Source organism: Mustelus asterias, chromosome 24 (genome assembly GCF_964213995.1).
Source record: "Mustelus asterias chromosome 24, sMusAst1.hap1.1, whole genome shotgun sequence".
Classification (NCBI taxonomy): Eukaryota; Metazoa; Chordata; class Chondrichthyes; order Carcharhiniformes; family Triakidae; genus Mustelus; species Mustelus asterias.
In genome coordinates this window covers 47,677,501-47,704,094 of record NC_135824.1, presented here as the reverse complement: position 1 = coordinate 47,704,094, position 26,594 = coordinate 47,677,501, and the positions used below count along the sequence as shown (strand labels likewise).

Genomic DNA, 26,594 nt, shown 5'->3' with positions numbered 1-26,594 from the left:
CGATTAATCTGAGAGTTGGGATGAGTTAGAGTACGAGAGCAGAAACCCCAAATTATGTTAACCCCGACCAGACACCTCTTGAAAATCAGTTAGCAAATGCCCAGTATTACGTGCTTGTAGACTTCAACAGTCCTAGAGCTTTTCAAGACCTCTGGAGAGAGAGACAGAGAGACAACTGTTCTCTGACAACCTGAAACAGCGGGCTCCAGGGAGAGAGAGAGAAGGACAGAAAGTCACCTCTTGCTCCTTTCAGGACCATGCAGAAACTGACTGACCTTCCCTGGAAGCTCAGCTCCACTCATTAACACACAACTGTCTCTGTCAATCAGCCTCATCAAAACCCTACTCTGAAACCACAGGGCAAAAGCCAAAATGAACAAAAACACATAGACTCTGATTAAAACAAACACATCCCTGTTGAAAATCAAGCATTAGCCTGCAAAGAGACACAGATAGGATGCAAAGCTGGGCTGAAAAATGGCAGATGGAGTTTAACCCTGATAAATATGAGGTGATTCATTTTGGCAGGACAAATTTAAATGTGGATTACAGGGTCAAAGGTAGGGTTCTGAAGACTGTGGAGGAACAGAGAGATCTTGGGGTCCATATCCACAGATCTCTAAAGGTTGCCACTCAAGTGGATAGAGCTGTGAAGAAGGCCTGTAGTGTGTTAGCTTTTATTAACAGGGGGTTGGAGTTTAAGAGCTGTAGGGTTATGCTGCAACAGGACCTTGGTGAGACCACATTTGGAATATTGTGTGCAGTTCTGGTCACCTCAGTATAAGAAGGATGTGGAAGCACTGGAAAGAGTGCAAAGGAGATTTACCAGGATGCTGCCTGGTTGGGAGGGTAGGTCTAATGAGGAAAGGTTGAGGGAGCTCGGGCTGTTCTCTCTGGAGCGGAGGAGGTTGCGGGGAGACTTAATGGAGGTTTATAAAATGATGAAGGGGATAGATAGAGTGAACGTTCAAAGACCATTTCCTCGGGTGGATGGAGCTATTACAAGGGGGCATAACTATAGGGTTCATGGTGGGAGATATAGGAAAGATGTCCGAGGTAGGTTCTTTACTCAGAGAGTGGTTGGGGTGTGGAATGGACTGCCTGCAGTGATTGTGGAGTCAGACACTTTAGGAATATTTAAGCGGTTATTGGATAGGCACATGGAGCACACCAGGATGATAGGGAGTGGGATAGCTTGATCTTAGATAAAGCTCGGCACAACATCGTGGTCCGAAGGGCCTGTTCTGTGCTGTACTGTTCTATGTTCTATGTTCATTCTCTGCATGTGAACCGCCTGGTGCCGACAAATCAGCGCCATGTAAATCAAAGCTGAATTTTAAACATGCTCTTTACAAGAAACATGATAAAAATGCATTTCTTAATGACACAGTATCATCTCCTTATTTGAGGAAGGATGTGGGGGCATTGGAGGCAGTTCTCATGATGTTCACCAGATTGATTCCGGGGATGAAAGGGTTGGCGTTTGAGGAGAGATTGAACAGTTTGGACTTGTACTCGCTGGGGTTTAGAAGGATGAGAGGGGATCTGATCGAGGGATATGAAACTTTAAAAGGAATTGATGAAGTAAATGTAGACCAAACGTTTCCTCTTGTGGGGCAATCTGGAACAAGAGGTCACAGGTATAAATTCAGAGGCAGTAGATTTAAAACTGAGATGAGGAGGAACTACTTCTCGCAGAGGGTGGTGAATTTGTGGAACTCGCTGCCTCATAGAGCCGTGAAATCTGCATCATTGAATGGTTTCAAGAAGGAGATGGATATATTTCTGATTAAAAAAAGGGATAAGGGGATATGGGGAACAGGTGGGGAAGTGGATTTGAGACCAGGGAGAGATCAGTCGTGATCTGATTGAACCGCAGAGCAGACTCAAAGGGCTGAATTTGCCTATTCCTGATCCTAGTCCCTCTGTTCCTATGACAGATTAAATAAATTGGGCTGGGAATCATGGTGGACTGACAGCTGAGTGCCTCTGGCTCCGGTGCAGTCTGTACAGCGACACTTTCCAGATGTCCTCACCTCTCAGTATTGTGGTCGGAGAATCCAAGCCTACGAACCCCACACCAGATCAACTGGCTCTTCAACTATCTCACAGTTGGGCAACAGCAAAATATTTGAATCATTACGCTATGGTTCTTCGGACTATTTGCATTTTCTGAGCGAATATGCACTGTAATCACACTGGGAGCAGAATAAAAGAGACAGAGCCATGATGAGACAAACATCGATCGCTCGAACGAAACAAGAAGTCATGTATTTCCAGCAACTGAGTGTGATCCTCGTCTTGCTCGGAGGTAAGTGATCAACTGGAGACTTCAGGGATGTGCTGGTGGAGTGGGGGTAATAGCAAACCAAGCAACACCCACAAACTGGGCACAATTCAGAGCAGATTAGTTGCCAATGACATAGTAGTTAGAGGGAAATGTGAATACTTGGCCTGGGAGTGTTTGATGGGGACAGTGTAGAAGGAGCTTTACTCTGTTTCTAACCCCGTGCTATACCTGTCCTGGGAGAGTTTGATGGGAACTGTGTAGAGAGAGCTTTACTCTGTATCTAACCCCGTGCTGTACCTGTCCTGGGAGTGTTTGATGGAGACAGTGTAGAGGGAGCTTTACTCTCTATCTAACCCCGTGCTATACCTGTCCTGGGAGAGTTTGATGGGAACTGTGTAGAGAGAGCTTTACTCTGTATCTAACCCCGTGCTGTACCTGTCCTGGGAGTGTTTGATGGAGACAGTGTAGAGGGAGCTTTACTCTGTATCTAACCCCGTGCTGTACCTGTCCTGGGAGTGTTTGATGGGGACAGTGTAGAGGGAGCTTTACTCTGTATCTAACCCCGTGCTGTACCTGTCCTGGGAGAGTTTGATGGGAACTGTGTAGAGAGAGCTTTACTCTGTATCTAACCCCGTGCTGTACCTGTCCTGGGAGTGTTTGATGGAGACAGTGTAGAGGGAGCTTTACTCTGTATCTAACCCCGTGCTGTACCTGTCCTGGGAGTGTTTGATGGGGACAGTGTAGAGGGAGCTTTACTCTCTATCTAACCCCGTGCTGTACCTGTCCTGGGAGTGTTTGATGGGGACAGTGTAGAGGGAGCTTTATTCTGTATCTAACCCCGTGCTGTACCTGTCCTGGGAGTGTTTGATGGGGACAGTGTAGAGGGAGCTTTACCCTGTATCTAACCCCGTGCTGTACCTGTCCTGGGAGTGTTTGATGGGGACAGTGTAGAGGAAGCTTTACTCTGTATCTAACCCCGTGCTGTACCTGTCCTGGGAGTGTTTGATGGGACAGTGTAGAGGGAGCTTTACTCTGTATCTAACCCCGTGCTGTACCTGTCCTGGGAGTGTTTGATGGGGACAGTGTAGAGGGAGCTTTACCCTGTATCTAACCCCGTGCTGTACCTGTCCTGGGAGTGTTTGATGGGGACAGTGTAGAGGGAGCTTTACTCTGTATCTAACCCCGTGCTGTACCTGTCCTGGGAGTGTTTGATGGAGACAGTGTAGAGGGAGCTTTACTCTGTATCTAACCCCGTGCTGTACCTGTCCTGGGAGTGTTTGATGGGGACAGTGTAGAGGGAGCTTTACTCTGTATCTAACCCCGTGCTGTACCTGTCCTGGGAGTGTTTGATGGGGACAGTGTAGAGGGAGCTTTACCCTGTATCTAACCCCGTGCTGTACCTGTCCTGGGAGTGTTTGATGGGGACAGTGTAGAGGGAGCTTTACTCTGTATCTAACCCCGTGCTGTACCTGTCCTGGGAGTGTTTGATGGAGTAAGAAGTTTAACAACACCAGGTTAAAGTCCAACAGGTTTATTTGGTAGCAAAAGCCACACAAGCTTTCGAGGCTCTAAGCCCCTTCTTCAGGTGAGTGGGAATTCTGTTCACAAACAGAATTTATAAAGACACAGACTCAATTTACATGAATAATGGTTGGAATGCGAATACTTACAACTAATCCAGTCTTTAAGAAACAAAACAATGGGAGTGGAGAGAGCATCTAACGCCGTGCTGTACCTGTCCTGGGAGTGTTTGATGGGGACAGTGTAGAGGGAGCTTTACTCTGTATCTAACCCCGTGCTGTACCTGTCCTGCGAGTGTTTGATGGGGACAGTGTAGAGGGAGCTTTACTCTGTATCTAACCCCGTGCTGTACCTGTCCTGGGAGTGTTTGATGGAGACAGTGTAGAGAGAGCTTTACTCTGTATCTAACCCCGTGCTGTACCTGTCCTGGGAGTGTTTGATGGGGACAGTGTAGAGAGAGCTTTACTCTGTATCTAACCCCGTGCTGTACCTGCCCTGGGAGTGTTTGATGGGGACAGTGTAGAGAGAGCTTTACTCTGTATCTAACCCCGTGCTGTACCTGTCCTGGGAGTGTTTGATGGGGACAGTGTAGAGGGAGCTTTACTCTGTATCTAACCCCGTGCTGTACCTGTCCTGGGAGTGTTTGATGGAGACAGCGTAGAGGGAGCTTTACTCTGTATCTAACCCCGTGCTGTACCTGCCCTGGGAGTGTTTCATGGGGACAGTGTTGAGAGAGCTTTACTCTGTATCTAACCCCGTGCTGTACCTGTCCTGGGAGTGTTTGATGGAGACAGTGTAGAGGGAGCTTTACTCTGTATCTAACCCCGTGCTGTACCTGTCCTGGGAGTGTTTGATGGAGACAGCGTAGAGGGAGCTTTACTCTGTATCTAACCCCGTGCAGTACCTGCCCTGGGAGTGTTTGATGGGGACAGTGTTGAGAGAGCTTTACTCTGTATCTAACCCCGTGCTGTACCTGTCCTGGGAGTGTTTGATGGAGACAGTGTAGAGGGAGCTTTACTCTGTATCTAACCCCGTGCTGTACCTGTCCTGGGAGTGTTTGATGGAGACAGTGTAGAGGGAGCTTTACTCTGGATCTAACCCCGTGCTGTACCTGTCCTGGGAGTGTTTGTTGGGGACAGTGTAGAGGGAGCTTTACTCTGTATCTAACCCCGTGCTGTACCTGTCCTGGGAGTGTTTGATGGGGACAGTGTAGAGGGACCTTTACCCTGTATCTAACCCCGTGCTGTACTTGTCCTGGAATTGTTTGATGGGGGGGCAGTGTAGAGAGAGCTTTAGTCTGTATCCAACCCTGTGCTGTACCTGTCCTGGGAGTACTTGATGGAGACAGTGTAGAGGGAGCTTTACTCTGTATCTAACCCCATGCAGTACCTTTCCTGGGAGTGTTTGATGGGACAGTGTAGAGGGAGTCTTACTCTGTATCTAACCCCATGCTGCACCTGTCCAAGGGGAGTTTGATGGAGACAGTGTAGAGGGAGGTTTACTCTGTATCTAACCCCGTGCTGTACGTGTCCTCGGAGTGTTTGATGGGGACAGTGTAGAGAGAGCTTTACTCTGTCTCTAACCCCGTGCTGCACCTGTCCTGGGAGTGTTTGATGGGGACAGTGGAGAGGGAGGTTTAAAGTCTATCTAACCCCGTGCTGTACCTGTCCTGGGAGTGTTTGATGGGGGACAGTGTAGAGGGAGTTTTACTCTGTATCTAACCCCGTGCTGTACCTGTCCTGGGAGTGTTTGATGGGGACAGTGTAGAGGGAGCTTTACTCTGTATCTAACCCCGTGCTGTACCTGTCCTGGGAGTGTTTGATGGGGGACAGTGTAGAGGGAGCTTTACTCTGTATCTAACCCCGTGCTCTACCTGCCCCTGGTGTGTTTTATAGGATGGATTTAATGCCTCTCACAGCTTAGACTCCACATTTCTCTTGATGTGTCCCTCAGACTCAGTCACATCACCGAGGCATTGAATCTATTCAATAGACAGTTCACATTGACTCTCGGACACAGTGTCTGTTGATGTCAAAGGATGGGGCAATTTGATGGTCAGGTGACTGAAATCTAATTGGAGTTTGAGGAGAAACCTCTTTCCCGGGTGCGGTGGTGAGATTGTGAAACTGTCTGGCGCAGGGAATGGTTGGTGTGAACAGTATTGATGGCTTTAAGGGGAAACTCGGTAAGTACATGAGGGAGAAAGGAATGGAAAGCTTTGGTGATTGGGTTAGATGAAGAGGGATGGGAGGAGCCTGGTGGTGGGACAGAGACAGCCATGGAATGCAGGGCCGAATGGCCTGTTTCTGGGACGCAATTTCCAGTGAATTCACAATAATTCTGCAGGTTTTCCAATCCGCGTTTTGTTAAATTGTCTTCCTGCTCGCTCTGATTCCGGGCTGTCTGATACAATGATTTATTCTGTTGTCCTCTTGTAGCAATGCGGATCCCTGCACAGAGTATCAGTCGTGGCAGGTGGTCCAAGCACAGGTTCCATCGCGTTGTTCAATGCGCCAATCCAACTGTCTCCAACCTGGTCTACTATGGCTCTGGCTGTTCCTGTGTTTGCGGAAGGACTGATAACCAGCCAGTGGGTGAATTTGACAGGTAAAATGAGTGCATTTCGGTGTAAAAAACACTCCCCGTGAAGCCAAGATGTGGATGTTTGCGCTGATTGAGAAACAGCAATGTTTTGCTCTGCGGCAAAGCAGAGAGAAGACATTCTTTATAAAGACAGAACTTGCTTCTCTGTAATCCTTATCACAGCCTCCAGGCGGAGTAACTGCTTCCCAGTCGATTTAATACTTTTAAAGTGTGATCACTGTGGTAAGGTCGAATAAAGTCAATTTGTACACAGCAAGATCCCACAACAGCTGTAATATTGTGACCAGTTTTATCTGCTTTAGTGGTGTGGATGGAGGGATAAATATAACTTGTGCGGCTTGTCACTGTTATCCTGTGTTCCAGTTCAAGGCCAGAAGCAAAATCCCTCAGTCATTGTGATAAAACACTGTTAGCTTATTACCTGTACATGTGACATGTCTGGACACGTCCCTGCCGGAGACTCCTCCCCCCCCCCCCGACCCCACTGGTCCAGGTATAAAGGCAACTGCTCCCCACCCCCCTTCCTCAGTCTGGACCAGTTCATCGGCATGGGTGTGCTCCAAGTCTTTTGCGAATAAAAGCCTATTTGTTCTTGCATACAAACTAGTGTTTGCTCGATTGATGGTGCATCAGTCATTTTGTATAAATGGGCCGTCAACTGTTCAGTCATTTATTAGAGTTCCTGGGGGTAATTTATAGAAATCATAGAAACCCTACAGTGCAGAAGGAGGCCATTCGGCCCATCGAGTCTGCACCGACCACAATCCCACCCAGGCCCTACCCCCACATATTTACCCGCTAATCCCTCTAACCTACGCATCTCAGGGGCAATTTTAACCTGGCCAATCAACCTAACCCGCACATCTTTGGACTGTGGGAGGAAACCGGAGCACCCGGAGGAAACCCACGCAAACACGAGGAGAATGTGCAAACTCCACACAGACAGTGACCCGAGCCGGGAATCGAACCCGGGACCCTGGAGCTGTGAAGCAGCAGTGCTAACCACTGTGCTACCGTGCAGGAGTTATTGGGTGTTATAGGAGTTATAGGAGTTATTGGGTGTAATATATAGGAGTTACTCGGGGCATTTATAGGGGTTACCGGGGTAAAGTATAGGGGTTACTGGTTATAACTTATATGCGTTACCGAGAGTAGATTACAGGAATTACTGTGACTAATTTATAGGGGTTTTTGTTGCAACTTATGTGGGTTACTGGGGATAATTTATAGGAGTTACTGAGGGCAATTTATAGCGGGTTACTCGGGCTATTTTTCTCCGAAGCTGCTCCATCATGAGGTACTGACTCCAGGAGCAGTTTGATTCCGGGTTTCCCCGGAACCCTGTTGGCAATTCCCGGTGAGAAATATTGACCTCCGCTTCAAGGTCAGTAAATATGAGGGGAGCGGCGATCTGGTGCTTGGTGATCGCCATTCCGTGAAAGATATGATCCTTTAAAGTAAAATTCTGTCACATATTCTTAAACCACAGCAATGATCTTATTCCCTCATTTACTTGGAATGTGTTCCCTGGGGATTAATCTTTCATTCCTGAAAGCTCCAGGACAATTCTTCAGAGTTTCCAACCCTGTCTGAGGCTGAGTTGGAATCATTAAAGCCCTGACTGAGTTTCAACCTCCTCATGAAAAATTTACATCTGAAATGGTATCTCCTGTTTGTGAACCCACTCAGGTGCTGCCAAGTGCGCACTGACTGTTACGGAGAAGTGAAGAAAATGGGATGTTACAGTCCAATGATACAGTACTATATACAGTGTGAAAATGAAATCCCCAAGTGTGGTAAGCAAAATACCAAACAAAATCTATTTTGACCTTAGGAAGTTCCACTGACTCTCTGCCCACTCCCTTCCCTGAACAGGCCAACATCAGCCCAGACATCTGAAGACACGGCCACCAATGGTGAACCGGTTGAAATTGTGAATGCTTGAGAGACCAGAATTAACATAGGCTAAGATTCCCTTTTCCACAGGCTAAATCATGTTCATTCATATACAAAGACACCCAGATCCCTCTGTAATGCAGCATTGTACAGCCTACAGCGTCCAGCATTCTGTCTTCCCCATGTTTAAATGGAGGCAATACATCATTCTGAGCCAAGATCATTTCTCACTGCTGTACTGATCTCGTCTGTTATGAATAGATCCACCCCACTTAGAAGTAAGAGCGGTTTACAGCATGGAAACAGAAACTGCGGCCCAATTTGTCCATGCTGCCTAGTTTTTACCACTAAGCTCGTCCCAATTGCCCTTATTTGGCCCATATCCCTCTATACTCATCTTACCCGTGTAACTGTCAAAATGCTTTTTAAAGGACAAAATTGTACCTGCCTCAACTACGACCTCTGGCAGCTCTTTCCAGACACTCTCCACCATCTGAGTGAAACGAATTGCCCCTCTGGACCCTTTTGTATCTCTACCCTTTCACCTTAATCCTATGCCCTCTAGTTTTAGATTCCCCTAAATTTGAAAAAGATCTTTACTCTCTACCTCATCTACGCTCCTCATTATTTAATAGAGCTCTCTATAAGATCACCCCTACACTCTCCTACACTCCAGGGAAAAAGTCTATCCACCTCTGCATATAACACAAACCATCAAGTCCCTGTTGCATCCTAATAAAACTTCTCTGCACTTTTTCTAGTTTAATAATATCCTGTCTATAATAGGGTGAGCAGAACTGTACACAGTATTCCAAGTGTGGCCGAACCAATATCTTGTACAACTTCAACAAGACGTCCCAACTTCTCTATTCAATGTTTGGATCAATGAAACCAAGCATGCCGAAAGGCGTCTTCACCACTCTGTCAATCTGTACTCCACTTTTAAGGAACTATGAACTTGTGTTCCTAGATCTCTTTGCTCCATAACTCTCCCAACGCCCTAACATTAACTGAGTCAGTCCTGCCCCGATTCGATCTTCCAAAATGCAGCAGCACATATTTATCTAAATTAAACTCCATCTGCCATTCGTCAGCCCACTGGCCCAATTGATCAAGATCTCATTGAAATCCGAGATAATCTTCCTCACTGTCCACTATGCCACCAGTCTTGGTGTCATCTGCAAACTTACTAACCATGCCCCATAAATTCTCATCCAAATCATTACTATAAATAACAAATGACAGGGGACGCAGCACCGATTCCTGAGGCACACCACTGGTCACAGGCCTCCAGTATGAAAAACAGCCCTCTACAACCACCTTCTATCATCTTCTAGCATCAAGACAATTTTGTATCCAATACTTCATCCCTACGCTTCTGGAATGTCAAATGCCTTTGAACAATCAGTTCCCAGACTCAGTCACTTTGCAAACAGACCTCTGTAATAGTGAACATCTCATACCCATTTAATTCCATTTGCTCTGTCAATTCAGCCATGTTGTGATGAGGCTGCATGCATTCAGAGATTTGAATATTGTGTTTTTACCATTTGACAGTATTTGCTAGTGCATACTAATTCTTTTTCTATTATTTCAAAGGGCGGCACGGTAGCACAGTGGTTAGTACTGCTGCTTCACAGCTCCAGGGTCCCGGGTTCGATTCCCGGCTCGGGTCACTGTCTGTGTGGAGTTTGCACATTCTCCTCGTGTCTGCGTGGGTTTCCTCCGGGTGCTCCGGTTTCCTCCCACAGTCCAAAGATGTGCGGGTTAGGTTGATTGGCCAGGTTAAAAAAATTGCCCCTGAGAGTCCTGGGATGTGTAGGTTAGTGGGATTAGCGGATAAATATGTGGGGGTGGGGGTAGGGCCTGGGTGGGATTGTGGTCGGTGCAGACTCGATGGGCCGAATGGCCTCCTTCTGCACTGTAGGGCTTCTATGATTCTTCTTCTATGATTCTATGTGGGTGTCACTGGCAATGCCAGCATTTCTTGCCCAGCCTGGAACTGAGTGGCTTATGAGATCATTTCAGAACGGGAAGTGAGAGTCAAACACATTGCTGCAGGTTAGGATTAACGTGTAGGTCAGACAGGGTAAAGAGGCAGATTTCCCTCCCTAACAGACATTACTGAACCTAATGGGATTTTGCTGCCTGAAATATTGCTTTGTCCTTTCTGATTAACTCTTTAAATCTCCCCTCACATTGAACTTCTCACCCACTCTGTAATTTAACGTCTGCTCTACAGCCATGCGTATGTGAGTCACCAGGACACAGCTCCCAGCAGTGTTCAATGAAACCCATCCCAATGGTCCAGCTCTCTCTTTCCTCAGCACTGATAGCAGTGTTCCATGAATCAAGACCCTTTGCTCCCACAACAAACTTTGAGCCACGCACTCAACTCCCTGATCTTATTACCTGATGTCAATTTGCCTGTGGCTCAGATGGTCAACCAAAGATTGTTACCTTTGTGGTTCTGCTTTTTAATTGAGCCCCTAGCTTCTCATACCGTCTTCTCGGAACCTCTTAGTCCTTTCGTGGTAGCCACGTTTATAACAACTTCTAGGGGAAAATTCAATTCTTTTTAACCCTGGCTGCGTGCTGACACCACTGCTTTTGGCACTTACATTCTCCTGACTGCTGAGAACACTATCTATCCCTCTAACAACACTGTCCCCTGCTACAATTCCATTACTTTACATGCCATCCACTTGAATTCCCCCTGCACTCAAGTGCAGTGGTCAGTTTGCTCATTTTCTCTGCAACCCCTCCTCTCGTCCACACAGGGGCACAAGAACCTCCAATCTCTCAGACAAGTGCAAGGTGATGAGAGCCTTCCATTACTATCATCTGGATCCTCCTATCTGCCTCATTGTCACATACCCTCTGTCCCTGATCAGCGTCCAAAAGAGGTACCTAATTAAGTACCTTGGCTAAGGGGTGTGACAAAGTGTCCAGGGAACATTATCCGTCCTTGATGCACTGCCCTGTCCACAACCCGGAGTGCAGCTCATTCACTCTGAGCTGTAGACACTTACTGTCGACGTGGTTGCTGTGGATCAGACATCACCTGCCTTGCAGTGTCTTCTGTTTAACTAATTCGAGTTTCACGTTTAGAAACATCACTCAGTGATACTTCACAAATCCCCAGATTCCAGGTGGAGAACATTCGTGGTGATACCGAGGCTGAAGAGTGTCTCTCATTATGTTTCCCACAGAAATCACCATGTTCGGAACCCATCACAATGTTAGGGCCTCCGAACGCATTAAAGGAATGGACCCCACATCACTAGAGACTTGACAGCATTGGGGAATTTCACAATATTAGGGAGCCCCTGACAATATTAAGGACAGAATACACAGCAGACAACTACGAACCACACCTTCCTCACCCACACAAGAAGACTCCCCATTGCTTCAGAGCACACATACCCCAACCCCCTCCGTCCCAAATATTAGATTAAAAATTAATGGCCATCAGGAACTTGAGGACAGCCACTCACACAATAGTAAGGACATTCTACAATGTTAGGTGCCCCGTTTATTCGGAAGCAGCAAGAATATTATTGAGCCCCCAGGCATTGTGAATCACCCGGAACATTAAGGAAATAAGACCAATACAGATTTATAAAACGCTGCGTTATCAAATTTTTATCCCCACCCAATACATTAATGTGAACATGGTTGTGTGTCTCTCTGAGTGTAAGTGGGTGTTTTACACTGTGAAGACATGTTTGATCTTTTATTTTTCAGTTCCTTCCATGTCCTTTGGGGATGATTGTGATGAGAAGTTGTGTAACTGTGATGTGGAAGCTGCCCTGTGCCTCAGGAAGCATTCCCACAATTACAACAAAGAGTTTCTGCAATATGACCAAACCCCTGTGTGATACTGTCACATAGATCCAGCTTGCAATGAAGCGGTGGTGATGTGACTGAGAGTCACACTGACAAACGTCTCTCCAATAGAATATTCCGGGTGTGATTGATGGGATTTCTCTCTCGCTGTCTCACTGATTTCTAATTCCACACCAAGTGTCTCTGATATCTAAGCTTGGTTGCTGATTTACCTTTAATTCCTGTAATATGTTCCATATAGTTCTGGTGAAATAAAAGACACTGATTGAAGCATTCAATGCTGGGAGTGGGAGTGTTTATTCATTATTGATACAGGGGACATGTCCAATTAATTGCTGTGTACACATTGTGATCTTTCACAGCCAGTATGGGATCTTGCTGCTCTCTTTGTACTTTGTGGAGCCACACTGACACCTGCTGGTGTAACAGCAGCAGCAGCCGTCACATCTCTGCGCCCAGACCAAAAACAGGAAATACTGGAAAATCTCAGCAGGTCTGACAGCAGCTGTGGAGAGAGAATAGAGCCAACGTTTCCAGTCTTGGTGACCCTTCGTCAGAGCGGACCCATTCCCCATTTCCCTTTGTTTCCCCGAGAGACCAAAAATTTGACCATCTCAGCCTCACCATCAATGGCTACAGGAGTGATATCCAACAATGTCAGGGTGGTTACCTCCTCCCCTGTTGGGCACCCTGCTGAAGGGCAGCGTGTCGGTTTACCCCCTGTTGAGGGCCATTTCTGGGCCCTTTCCAAACTCTTGCAGAGACAGGACTGTTTGCGGGTCAGGTGGCTGAGATTCGATTGGAGGACCAAGACATCTTCCACGTGATGTCATCCTCCCAACTCAGGCATGTCAACATGGCAGCCTGATCTGAGAGAGCTTGCTGTTTCCAGGAACTGTTTAGAAGTTGAAGTGTTTAGAAATTGCCCTTTGCTGTTTGTCCATGAGTTCATTGAAGATGAGGTTGCAGTGAAATAAAGCACAGTGAGGAAGCCTCTTTGCTGCTCTCACGGATGGGAACATGCAATGCTGGCAGTGGGAATGTTTGTGAATTACTGATAAATCGGCCTGGGCTCCGATTATCAGGAGCCCGGGGGAGGTGAACAACACTGTGGCCATTTCGATTCACTAAACAAGTAAAAAACAAAGCGGTTGTTATTTACACCGTTTAAAATCATTATTGACACAAACTGGGAACAGGCAGAGCCGGTGAAGTCTTCAATCTCAATTTGTTACCCTGAAATGACATGGCTAATTCCACAGCACATACCTTCAATTCTCGCAGGCACCCATGTCCAGACACACACACCCAACCAGACATACACACACAGACACACACACCCAACCAGACATACACACACAGACACACACACCCAACCAGACATACACACACACACACACACACACAGACATACACACACCCAACCAGACATACACACACAGACACACACACCCAACCAGACATACACACACACACAGACATACACACACCCAACCAGACATACACACACACACACACAGACACACACCCAACCAGACATACACACACACACACACACAGACACACACCCAACCAGACATACACACACAAAGAGACATACACGCACACACACACACCCACTTACACACAGTGCTGACAGGCAGTGCACACACGTAGGCAAACACACTCGCACACTTACATTCAGTGCACACACACAGGGACACAGACAGGCACTCAGATGCGCACCCAAACAGACATCTGTATCTGTGGGCCAGTGAGAATCAGCATCTCCTCAAACTGCTGACAGTTTCTCAGTTCAGCTCCACACATCACAACATTCCCAATATCAGCGCATCTTGTTCCCGTGCGCTACAGCTTCAGGTTGTCCATGAACCTGTGTTCCTACAGATGGCGATATTGTCTCAAATCCGCATCGTCAACGGGCTGATTCTCACTGGGATACAGTTCCTGAAGGTGCTGACTCTCACTGGGATACAGTTCCTGAAGGTGCTGACTCTCACTGGGATACAGTTCCTGAAGGTGTTGACTCTCACTGGGGGATGTTCCTGAAGGTACTGACTCTCACTGGGATAAAGTTCCTGACGGTGCTGACTCTCACTGGGATACAGTTCCTGAAGGTGCTGACTCTCACTGGGATACAGTTCCTGAAGGTGCTGACTCTCACTGGGGTACAGTTCCTGAAGGTGCTGACTCTCACTGGGGTACAGTTCCTGAAGGTGCTGACTCTCACTGGGGTTCAGTTCCTTAAAGTGTGGGCAATCCCTGGTGCACTCATCTGAATCCCTGTTGTTTAAGTGTGATCCTGCACTGCAATTTTAGCAGAATATTTAACCATGTGCATCACTACCTATCCTTGTTAACCAGATCCTATCACAGTAAAATAGGATGTTTTCCAGATACACATTTACAGGGATGCAGAGCCATAAACTCGTTCAGAAAATTTACACACTTATAGATGAGGGACACCATTAATCTGCGAGTTGGGATGAGTTAGGGTACGAGAGCAGAAACCCCAAATTATGTTAAACCCGACCAGACACCTCTTGAAAATCAGTTAGCAAATGCCCAGTATTACGTGCTTGTAGACTTCAACAGTCCTAGAGCTTTTCAAGACCTCTGGAGAGAGAGACAGAGAGAGACAGAGAGAGACAGCTGTGTTCTGACAACCTGAAACAGCGGGTTCCAGGGAGAGAGAGAGAGGGACAGAAAGTCACCTCTTGCTCCTTTCAGGACCGTGCAGAAACTGACTGATTTTCCCTGGAAGCTCAGCTCCACTCGTTAACACATGATTGTCTCTGTCAATCAGCCTCATCAAAACCCTACTCTGAAACCACAGGGCAAAAGCCAAAATGAACAAAAATGCACAGACTCTGATTAAAACAAACACATCCCTGTTGAAAATCAAGCATTAGCCTGCAAAGAGACACAGATAGGATGCAAAGCTGGGCTGAAAAATGGCAGATGGAGTTTAACCCTGATAAATGTGAGGTGATTCATTTTGGTAGGACAAATTTAAACGTGGATTACAGGGTCAAAGGTAGGGTTCTGAAGACTGTGGAGGAACAGAGAGATCTTGGGGTCCATATCCGCAGATCTCTGAAGGTTGCCACTCAAGTGGATAGAGCTGTGAAGAAGGCCTGTAGTGTGTTAGCTTTTATTAACAGGGGGTTGGAGTTTAAGAGCTGTAGGGTTATGCTGCAACTGTACAGGGCCTTGGTGAGACCACATTTGGAATATTGTGTGCAGTTCTGGTCACCTCAGTATAAGAAGGATGTGGAAGCACTGGAAAGAGTGCAAAGGAGATTTACCAGGATGCTGCCTGGTTTGGAGGGTAGGTCTTATGAGGAAAGGTTGAGGGAGCTAGGGCTGTTCTCTCTGGAGTGGAGGAGGTTGAGGGGAGACTTAATGGAGGTTTATAAAATGATGAAGGGGATAGATAGAGTGAACGTTCAAAGACCATTTCCTCGGGAGGATGGAGCTATTACAAGGGGGCATAACTATAGGGTTCATGGTGGGAGATATAGGAAAGATGTACGAGGTAGGTTCTTTACTCAGAGAGTGGTTGGGGTGTGGAATGGACTGCCTGCAGTGATAGTGGAGACAGACACTTTAGGAATATTTAAGCGGTTATTGGATAGGCACATAGAGCACACCAGGATGATAGGGAGTGGGATAGCTTGATCTTAGATAAAGCTCGGCACAACATCGTGGTCCGAAGGGCCTGTTCTGTGCTGTACTGTTCTATGTTCTATGTTCATTCTCTGCATGTGAACCGCCTGGTGCCGACAAATCAGCGCCATGTAAATCAAAGCTGAATTTTAAACATGCTCTTTACAAGAAACATGATAAAAATGCATTTCTTAATGACACAGTATCATCTCCTTATTTGAGGAAGGATGTGGGGGCATTGGAGGCAGTTCTCATGAAGTTCACCAGATTGATTCCGGGGATGAAAGGGTTGGCGTTTGAGGAGAGATTGAACAGTTTGGACTTGTACTCGCTGGGGTTTAGAAGGATGAGAGTGGATCTGATCGAGGGATATGAAACTTTAAAAGGAATTGATGAAGTAAATGTAGACCAAACGTTTCCTCTTGTGGGGCAATCTGGAACAAGAGGTCACAGGTATAAATTCAGAGGCACTAGATTTAAAACTGAGATGAGGAGGAACTACTTCTCGCAGAGGGTGGTGAATTTGTGGAACTCGCTGCCCCATAGTGCCGTGAAATCTGCATCATTGAATGGTTTCAAGAAGGAGATGGACATATTTCTGATTTTAAAAAGGGATAAGGGGATATGGGGAACAGGTGGGGAGGTGGATTTGAGACCAGGGAGAGATCAGCCGTGATCTGATTGAACCGCAGAGCAGACTCAAAGGGCTGAATTTGCCTATTCCTGATCCTAGTCCCTCTGTTCCTATGACAGATTAAATAAATTGGGCTGGGAATCATGGTGGACTGACAGCTGAGTGCCTCTGGCTCCGGTGCAGTCTGTACAGCGACACTTTCCAGATGTCCTCACCTCTCAGTATTGTGGTCGGAGAATCCAAGCCTACGAACCCCACACCAGATCAACTGGCTCTTCAACTATCTCACAGTTGGGCAACAGCAAGATATTTGAATCATTGCGCTATGGTTCTTCGGACTATTTGCATTTTCTGAGCGAATATGCACTGTAATCACACTGGGAGCAGAATAAAAGAGACAGAGCCATGATGAGACAAACATCGATCGCTCGAACGAAACAAGAAGTCATGTATTTCCAGCAACTGAGTGTGATCCTCATCTTGCTCGGAGGTAAGTGATCAACTGGAGACTTCAGGGATGTGCTGGTGGAGTGGGGGTAATAGCAAACGAAGCAACACCCACAAACTGGGCACAATTCAGAGCAGGTTAGTTGCCAATGACATAGTAGTTAGAGGGAAATGTGAATACTTGGCCTGGGAGTGTTTGATGGGGACAGTGTAGAGGGAGCTTTACTCTGTATCTAACCCCGTGCTGTCCCTGTCCTGGGAGTGTTTGATGGAGACAGTGTAGAGGGAGATTTACTCTGTATCTAACCCCATGCTGTACCTGCCTGGGAACGTTTAATGCGGCCAGTGTAGAGGGAGCTTTACTCTGTATCTAACCCCGTGCTGTACCTGTCCTGGGAGTGTTTGATGGGGACAGTGTAGAGAGAGCTTTACTCTGTATCTAACCCCGTGCTGTAACTTTCTTGGGAGTGTTTGATGGTGGCAGTGTGGAGGGAACCTTACTCTGTATCTAACCCCGTGCTGTACCTGTCCTTGGGAATGTTTGATGGGGAAATTGTAGAGGGAGGTTTATGCTGTATCTAACCCTGTGCAGTATCTGTCCTGGGAGTGTTTTATAGGGACAATGTAGAGAGAGCTTTACCCAATGTCAAGCCCCATGCAGTACCTGTCCTGTGAGCGTTTGATGGGGACAGTGTAGAGGGAGCTTTACTCTGTATCTAACCCCGTGCTGTACCTGTCCTGGGAGTGTTTGATGGGGACAGTGTAGAGGGAGCTTTACTCTGTATCTAACCCCGTGCTGTCCCTGTCCAAGGGGAGTTTGATGGAGACAGTGTAGAGGGAGGTTTCAACTCTATCTAACCCTGTGTTGTACCTGTTCTGGGAGTGTTTGATTGGGACAGTGTAGAGGGAGCTTTACCCTTTATCTAACCCTGTGCTGTACCTGACCTGGGAGTGTTTGATGGGAACAGCATAGAGGGAGATTTACACTGTACCTAAGCCTGTGCTGTACTTTTCCTGGGAGTGTTTGATGGAGACAGTGTAGAGGGAGCTTTACTCTGTATCTAACCCCGTGCTGTCCCTGACCTGGAAGTGTTTGATGGGGACAGTGTAGCGGGAGATTTACTTTGTATCTAACCCCGTGCTGTACCTGTCCTGGGAGTGTTTGTTGGGACGGTGTAGAGGGAGCTTTACTCTGTATCTAACCCTGTGCTGTACCTGTCCTGGGAGTATTTGATGGGGATCAGTGTAGAGGGAGCTTGACTCTGTATCTAACCCCAGGCTGTACCTGTCCTGGGAGTGTTTGATGGGGGACAGTGTAGAGGGAGCTTGACTCTGTATCTAACCCCGTGCTGTACCTGTCCTGGGAGTGTTTGATGGGGACAGTGTAGAGGGAGCTTTACTCTGTATCTAACCCCGTGCTGTACCTGTCCTGGGAGTATTTGATGGGGATCAGTGTAGAGGGAGCTTGACTCTGTATCTAACCCCAGGCTGTACCTGTCCTGGGAGTATTTGATGGGGATCAGTGTAGAGGGAGCTTGACTCTGTATCTAACCCCATGCTGTACCTGTCCTGGGAGTGTTTGATGGGGTCAGTGTAGAGGGAGCTTTACTCTGTATCTCACCCTGTGCTGTCCCTGTCCTGGGAGTGTTTGATGGGGTCAGTGTAGAGGGAGCTTTACTCTGTATCTAACCCCGTGCTGTACCTGTCCTGGGAGTGTTTGATGGGAACAGTGTAGAGGGAGCTTTACTCTGTATCTAACACCGTGCTGTACCTGTCCTGGGAGTGTTTGATGGGGACAGTATAGAGGGAGCTTTACTCTGTATCTAACCCCATGCTGTACCTGCCCTGGGAGTGTTTTATAGGATGGATTTAATGCCTCTCACAGCTTAGACTCCACATTTCTCTTGATGTGTCCCTCAGACTCAGTCACATAACCGAGGCATTGAATCTATTCAATAGACAGTTCACATTGACCCTCGGACCCAGTGTCTGTTGATGCCAAAGGATGGGGCAATTTGATGGTCAGGTGACTGAAATCTAATTGGAGTTTGAGGAGAAACCTCTTTCCCGGGTGCGGTGGTGAGATTGTGAAACTGTCTGGCGCAGGGAATGGTTGGTGTGAATATTACTGATGGCTTTAAGGGGAAACTCGGTAAGTACATGAGGGAGAAAGGAATGGAAAGTTTTGGTGATTGGGTTAGATGAAGAGGGATGGGAGGAGCCTGGTGTGGGACAGACGCAGCCATGGAATGCAGGGCCGAATGGCCTGTTTCTGGGACGCAATTTCCAGTGAATTCACAATAATTCTGCAGGTTTTCCAATCCGCGTTTTGTTAAATTGTCTTCCTGCTCGCTCTGATTCCGGGCTGTCTGATACAATGATTTATTCCGTTGTCCCCTTGTAGCAATGCGGATCCCTGCACAGAGAGTCAGTCGTGACAGTTGGTCCAGGCACAGGTTCCATCGCGCTATTCAATGCGCCAATCCAACTGTCTCCAACCTGGTCTACTATGGCTCTGTCTGTTCCTGTTTGTGCGGAAGGACTGATAACCAGCCAGTGGGTGAATTTGACAGGTAAAATGAGTGCATTTTGGTGTAAGAAACACTCTCCGTGAAGCCAAGATGTGGATGTTTGCTCTGTTTGAGAAACAGCAATGTTTTGTTCTGGGGCAAAGCAGAGAGAAGACATTCTTTATAAAGACAGAACTTGATTCTCTGTAATCCTTATCACAGCCTCCAGGCGGAGTAACTGCTTCCCAGTCGATTTAATACTTGTGCGGCTTGTCACTGTTATCCTGTGTTCCAGTTCAGGATGTGGAGATGCTGGCGTTGGACTGGGGTAATCACAGTAAGAAGTTTAACAACACCAGGTTAAAGTCCAACAGGTTTATTTGGTAGCAAAAGCCACACAAGCTTTCGGAGCCTTAAGCTCCTTCTTCAGGTGAGTGGGAATTCTGTTCACAAACAGGGCATATAAAGACACAAACTCAATTTACATGAATAATGGTTGGAATGCGAATACTTACAGCTAATCAAGTCTTCAAGATATAAACAAGTTAAAGAGATGTGTATTGTATCGAAGCTGTCCTGTCTGGAGACAATACACATCTCTTTAACCTGTCTTAATGCTCTCTCCACTCACATTGTTTGTACCTTTACGACTTGATTAGTTGTAAGTATTCGCAGTCCAACCATTATTCTGTAAATTGAGTTTGTGTCTTTATATGCCCTGTTTGTGAACAGAATTCCCACTCACCTGAAGAAGGAGCTTAAGGCTCCGAAAGCTTGTGTGGCTTTTGCTACCAAATAAACCTGTTGGACTCTAACCTGGTGTTGTTAAACGTCTTGCTCAGTAATTTACAAACATTCCCACTGCCAGCATTGCATGCTCCCATCAGTGAGAGCAGCAAAGAGGCTTCCTCACTGTGCTTTATTTCACTGCAACCTCATCTTCAATGAACTCATGGACAAACAGCAAAGGGCAATTTCTAAACACTTCAACTTCTAAACAGTTCCTGGAAACAGCAAGCTCTCTCAGATCAGGCTGCCATGTTGACATGCCTGAGTTGGGAGGATGACATCACGTGGAAGATGTCTTGGTCCTCCAATCGAATCTCAGCCACCTGACCTGCAAACAGCCCCGTCTCTGCAAGAGTTTGGAAAAGGCCCAGAAATGGCCCTCAACAGGGGGTAAACTGACAAGCTGCCCTTCAGCAGGGTGCCCAACAGGGGAGGAGGTAACCACCCTGACATTGTTGGATATTGCTCCTGTATCCATTGATGGTGAAGCTGAGAGGGGCAGATTTTTGGGCTCTCGGAGAAACAAGGGAAATGGGGAATGGGTCCGCTCTGACGAAGGGTCATCCAGACTGGAAACGTTGGCTCTATTCTCTCTCCACAGCTGCTGTCAGACCTGCTGAGATTTTCCATCATTTCCTGTTTTTGTTCTGGGCGCAGAGATGTGACGGCTGCTGCTGCTGTTACACCAGCAGGTGTCAGTGTGGCTCCACAAAGTACAAAGAGAGCAGCAAGATCCCATACTGGCTGTGAAAGATCACAATGTGTACACAGCAATTAATTGGACATGTCCCCTGTATCAATAATGAATAAACACTCCCACTCCCAGCATTGAATGCTTCAATCAGTGCCTTTTATTTCACCAGAACTATATGGAACATATTACAGGAATTAAAGGTAAATCAGCAACCAAGCTTAGATATCAGAGACACTTGGTGTGGAATTAGAAATCAGTGAGACAGCGAGAGAGAAATCCCATCAATCACACCCGGAATATTCTATTGGAGAGACGTTTGTCAGTGTGACTCTCAGTCACATCACCACCGCTTCATTGCAAGCTGGATCTATGTGACAGTATCACACAGGGGTTTGGTCATATTGCAGAAACTCTTTGTTGTAATTGTGGGAATGCTTCCTGAGGCACAGGGCAGCTTCCACATCACAGTTACACAACTTCTCATCACAATCATCCCCAAAGGACATGGAAGGAACTGAAAAATAAAAGATCAAACATGTCTTCACAGTGTAAAACACCCACTTACACTCAGAGAGACACACAACCATGTTCACATTAATGTATTGGGTGGGGATAAAAATTTGATAACGCAGCATTTTTAGAATCTTTATTGGTCTTATTTCCTTAATGTTCCGGGTGATTTCCAATGCCTGGGGGCTCAATCATATTCCTGCTGCTTCCGAACGCCTAACATCGTAGAATATCCCTAATATTGTGTGAGTGGCTGTCCTCAAGTTCCTGATGGTCATTAATTTTTAATCTAATATTTGGGACGGAGGGGGTTGGGGTATGTGTGCTCTGAAGCAATGGGGAGTCTTCTTGTGTGGGTGAGGAAGGTGTGGTTCGTAGTTGTCTGCTGTGTATTCTGTCCTTAATATTGTCGGGGGTTCCCTAATATTGTGAAATTCCCCAATGCTGTCAAGTCTCTAGTGATGTGGGGTCCATTCCTTTAATGCGTTCGGAGGCCCTAACATTGTGATGGGTTCCGAACATGGTGATTTCTGTGGGAAACATAATGAGAGACACTCTTCAGCCTCGGTATCACCACGAATGTTCTCCACCTGGAATCTGGGGATTTGTGAAGTATCACTGAGTGATGTTTCTAAACGTGAAACTCGAATTAGTTAAACAGAAGACACTGCAAGGTAGGTGATATCTGATTCACAGCAACCACATCTACAGTAAGTGTCTACAACTCAGAGTGAATGAGCTGCACTCCGGGTTGTGGACAGGGCAGTGCATCAAGGACGGATAATGTTCCCTGGACACTTTGTCACACCCCTTAGCCAAGGTACTTAATTAGGTACCTCTTTTGGACGCTGATCAGGGACAGAGGGTATGTTACAATCAGGCAGATAGGAGGATCCAGACGGTAGTAAAGGAAGACGCTCACCCTTTGCACTTGTCTGAGAGATTGGAGGTTCTTGCGCCCCTGTGTGGACGAGAGCAGGGACTGCAGAGAGGATGAGCAAACTGACTACTGCAAATGGGTACAGGGGGCAATCAAGTGGATGGCATGTAAAGTAATGTAATTGTAGCAGGGGACAGTGTTGTTAGAGGGATAGACAGTGTTCTCAGCAGTGAGGAGAATGTAAGTGCCAAAAGCAGTGGTGTCAGCACGCGGCCAGGGTTAAAAAGAATTGAATTTTTCCCCTAGAAGTTGTTATATTCGTGGCTACCAACTATACAGAAAGGACTGAGAGGTTCTGAGAAGACGGTATGAGAAGCTAGGGGCTCAATTAAAAAGCAGAACCACAAAGGTAACAATCTTTGGTTGATCATCTGAGCCACAGGCAAATTGACATCAGGTAATAAGATCAGGGAGTTGAGTGTGTGGCTCAAAGTTTGTTGTGGGAGCAAAGGGTCTTGATTCATGGAACACTGCTATCAGTGCTGAGGAAAGAGAGAGCTGGACCATTGGGATGGGTTTCATTGAACACTGCTGGGAGCTGTGTCCTGGTGACTCACATACGCATGGCTGTAGAGCAGAAGTTAAATTACAGAATGGGTGAGAAGTTCAATGTGAGGGGAGATTTAAAGAGTTAATCAGAAAGGACAAAGCAATATTTCAGGCAGCAAAACCCCATTTGGTTCAGTAATGTCTGTTAGGGAGGAAAATCTGCCTCTTTACCCTGTCTGACCTACATGTGAATCTAAATGTACAGCAATGTGTTTGACTCTCACTTCCCGTTCTGAAATGATCTCGTAAGCCAATCAGTTCCAGGCTGGGCAAGAAATGCTGGCATTGCCAGTGACACCCACATCCCATTGAAAGAATAGAAAAAACATCAGTGTGCACTAGCAAATACTGTCAAATGGTAAAAACACAATATTCAAATCTCTGAATGCATGCAGCCTCATCACAACATGGCTGAATTGACAGAGCAAATGGAAATAAATGGGTATGAGATGTTCACGATTACAGAGGTCTGTTTGCAAAGTGACTGAGTCTGAGAAGTGATTGTTGGGAAGGGTGTGTTAATAACAGACGAGATCAGTACAGCAGTGAGAAATGATCTTGGCTCAGAACGATGTAATGTCTCTATTTAAACATGGAGCAAGACAGAATGCAGGACGCTGTAGGCCGTACAATGCTGCAGTACCCAGAGGGATCTCAGTGTCCTTGTACATGAATGAACAAGATTTACTCTGCGGAAAAGGGAATGTTAGCCTATGTTAAAGGGGTCTCTAATTCTGGTTTCTTGAGCATCATCAATTCTAATCACTCCACCATTGGTGCCTGTGTCTGGAGGTATCTGGGCCCCAAACTCTGGAATTCCCTCCCTCCACCTTTATGCCTCGATTGAGATATTCCTTGAGACATCTTTGAGCAAAGCTTTTGGTCACCTGAACCCACTTTGGATGTTTCATTACTCTAAAGGCACCAGATAAACATAAGTTGTTGTTGTACATTGCTGATGTTGGCCTGTTCAGGGGAGGGAGCAGATTGAGAGTCAGTGGAACTTCCTAAGGTCAAAATAGGTGTTGTTTGGTGTTTTACTTACCACACTTGGGGATCTCATTTTCACAGTTGACATCGTACCATGTCCCTTGAATGAAACATCCCACTTTCTCCACTTCACCACAACAGTCGTTGTGAACTTGGCAGAATCTGAGCGGGTTCACAAACAGGAGATACCATTTCAGATGTAAATTGTCCATAAAGAAGCTGAAACTCAGTCAGTATTTAATGTTTCCAGCCCAGCCTCAGGCAGGGTTAGCAACTCTGGAGAATTCATAGAATCATAGAATCCCGACAGTACAGAAAGAGGCCATCCAGTCTGCATCAACAATTGCACCTTATACCACGTCTAAATTCTTTCGACAACAGCAATCTAAAGGCACTCAGTCAACTCTTTACACAAACAGCACTGGACACTATGCATCCAGAGCAAGGTCTTTAATTACTTGTGCACAAGGAGAACGCCCCTCCGCCCAACACAGGATGACCAGAGCAGTTCTGAGGTTACAGAGAAACAGCTCAGCAGTTAGTCAATAACAGCAAATCAGGAACAAGAGATTTTTCACATCTTTCATTGACATACATATTTGCCAATTAAATCCCAGCTTTTTGCCCTTTCGATGAAAATTGGGGCGGCACGGTAGCACAGTGGTTAGCACTGCTGCTTCACAGCTCCAGGGACCTGGGTTCGATTCCCGGCTTGGGTCACTGTCTGTGTGGAGTTTGCACGTTCTCCTCGTGTCTGCATGGGTTTCCTCTGGGTGCTCCGGTTTCCTCCCACAGAGCAAAGATGTGCAGGTTAGGTTGATTGGCCATGCTAAAAATTGCCTGTTAGTGTCCTGAGTAGGTTAGAGGGATTAGTGGGTAAATATGTAGAGATATGGGGGTAGGGCCTGGGTGGGATTGTGGTCGGTGCAGACTCGATGGGCCAAATGGCCTCTTTCTGTACTGTAGGGTTTCTATGTTTCTATGACTTCTGCTAATCCTTCATTTGCATAGCATATCCCCATATCTCGCCTTTGGTATTTATTGTGGAAAAGATCTGGTCTTGCTCACCCTCTGGTGAAGGCCAAAAAAGGAAAATGCTATGAGGCCTATGAAAAAATAGCAGAGATTGACTCCTTTTGAAGGATTGATCCCCACGGTTATAAGGCCCTGATCCCTTGGAATAGATGCCGTCAGAAGGCTCGACGGTAATGAGACCATTGAGGGTGAGGTTGTATGACCGCTGGCAATCACACTCACCCTTGGAGTAGTGGAGTTCGGCCTGGGAGGTGGGAGCCAGAGCAATGCATGAGGGGTTGTTAGTCATGCAATCCCAAAAGGATGTCATGGGACTAGACAGATCGTGGAAGTGACACCGAGCTTCCCGGTAGTCATAATCAGCAAGGTAAATACAGGAGCTCAATGGAAGACCACCCACCCAAATGTCCCCACGGGTATAGTTCCTCCTAACACACAGCCATGCCGGCACTTTAATGGCCACAGGGGTAGGCTGTTGCCTCCAGGTAGGTGCCCATTGGATGAGGATCACTATGGCTTCTGCAGACCACTCAAGGTTTGAAGGGAGAGCACAAAAAAATGCATTCCTAATGAGGCAGGGGGTGGCAGGGAGGTGAGTACGGATCCAACGTTGGGTCTGGTTGCCCTGTGAAGCGACGGCCTGCATCCTTCGAATCATGGAATTGCTAATCCACGCCTCTGCAAAGGGCAGTACAACCAAGGACAATAAAAAAAATCCACATTTCAAACAGTATCAAGTCATTGTTTAAGTTTCTTCTTCTGAGGGTGCCCACTTGACATGGGTCGCGTGTATCCACAAAGGTTTCCCTTCCACCTTCACGGTTGTGTGAGTTGTCAGCAGGACACGGTAAGGTCCCTCCCACTGAGGTTCCAGGCTTTCTTTGGAAGGTCTTTAAGAAGACTAAGTCTCCTGGTTGGTAGATATGGCAGCCCACAGTGGTGACTTGCTTCTGAGCTTCAACGACCTGGGAATGCAAAACTTTAAGAGAGATGGTTAGAGCTATGCAATAGTCCATCATTCCTTCATCCATGGAGTGGACATTCATCTGTTTAATAGTGAGGGGTGGGGAGATGGGTAAGCGCATGGGACGTCCCATTACAATCGCATAAGTTATCAAAGAGGTGCTATGATTGGGATGGGAGCGCATGACCATGAGGGCCAGGGGTAGGGCTCCAGGCCATTTCAAGCCTATTTCCTCACACAATTTGACCAGCTTATTCTTTAGTATCCCGTTTTGCCTCTCAACTGCACCAGTAGACTGGGGATTGTAGGGGCAGGAAAGGTGTTGTCGGCATTGTAACACTTTCAATAATTCCTGTTTCACTTTCCCCATAAAGGGCTATTGTCACTAGATAATGTCTCGGGAATCCCGAATCGAGGAACATATTAACGTAACTGCAACTTAGCTACAGTAACAGCGTCATTCTTTCTAGTTGGGCATGCTTCTACCCACCGCGAAAATAACATACAATAACAAGCACAGAGCAAAACCCCATACATTTGGGAATTTGTATAAGGTCCATTTGTAGCTGCACAAAAGGGCCCCACGGTTGTGGGCTTGCTGCTGCTGCAGCCACTGGCGATGTCTTTCCAGGGTTTTGGCAATGGCAGAATAAGCATCGAGCAGCAACATTTCCTGCCATGGTGGAAAATCCTGGTGCGAACC

General features: G+C 46.7%; 1 protein-coding gene and 1 long non-coding RNA gene across 2 annotated transcripts; one reads left to right on the top strand and one right to left on the bottom strand.

Moving 5' to 3' along the window:
* The first annotated feature begins 2,112 nt into the window (after nt 1–2,112).
* On the top strand, nt 2,113–12,412 carry LOC144511075 (basic phospholipase A2-like). The gene is made up of 4 exons (XM_078241049.1): nt 2,113–2,311; nt 6,250–6,418; nt 8,105–8,211; nt 12,059–12,412. The coding sequence occupies exons 1-4, from the start codon at nt 2,227–2,229 to the stop codon at nt 12,190–12,192; spliced, it is 495 nt and encodes a 164-aa protein (XP_078097175.1). The 5' UTR covers nt 2,113–2,226; the 3' UTR covers nt 12,193–12,412.
* Nucleotides 12,413–21,037: 8,625 nt separating this feature from the next.
* Nucleotides 21,038–24,016, bottom strand: LOC144511074 (uncharacterized). Its single transcript, XR_013500748.1, has 2 exons — nt 23,948–24,016; nt 21,038–21,417 (listed from the first exon to the last, which is right to left on the bottom strand). It is a non-coding gene; the product is annotated as an uncharacterized LOC144511074 (long non-coding RNA).
* Nucleotides 24,017–26,594: the final 2,578 nt, after the last annotated feature.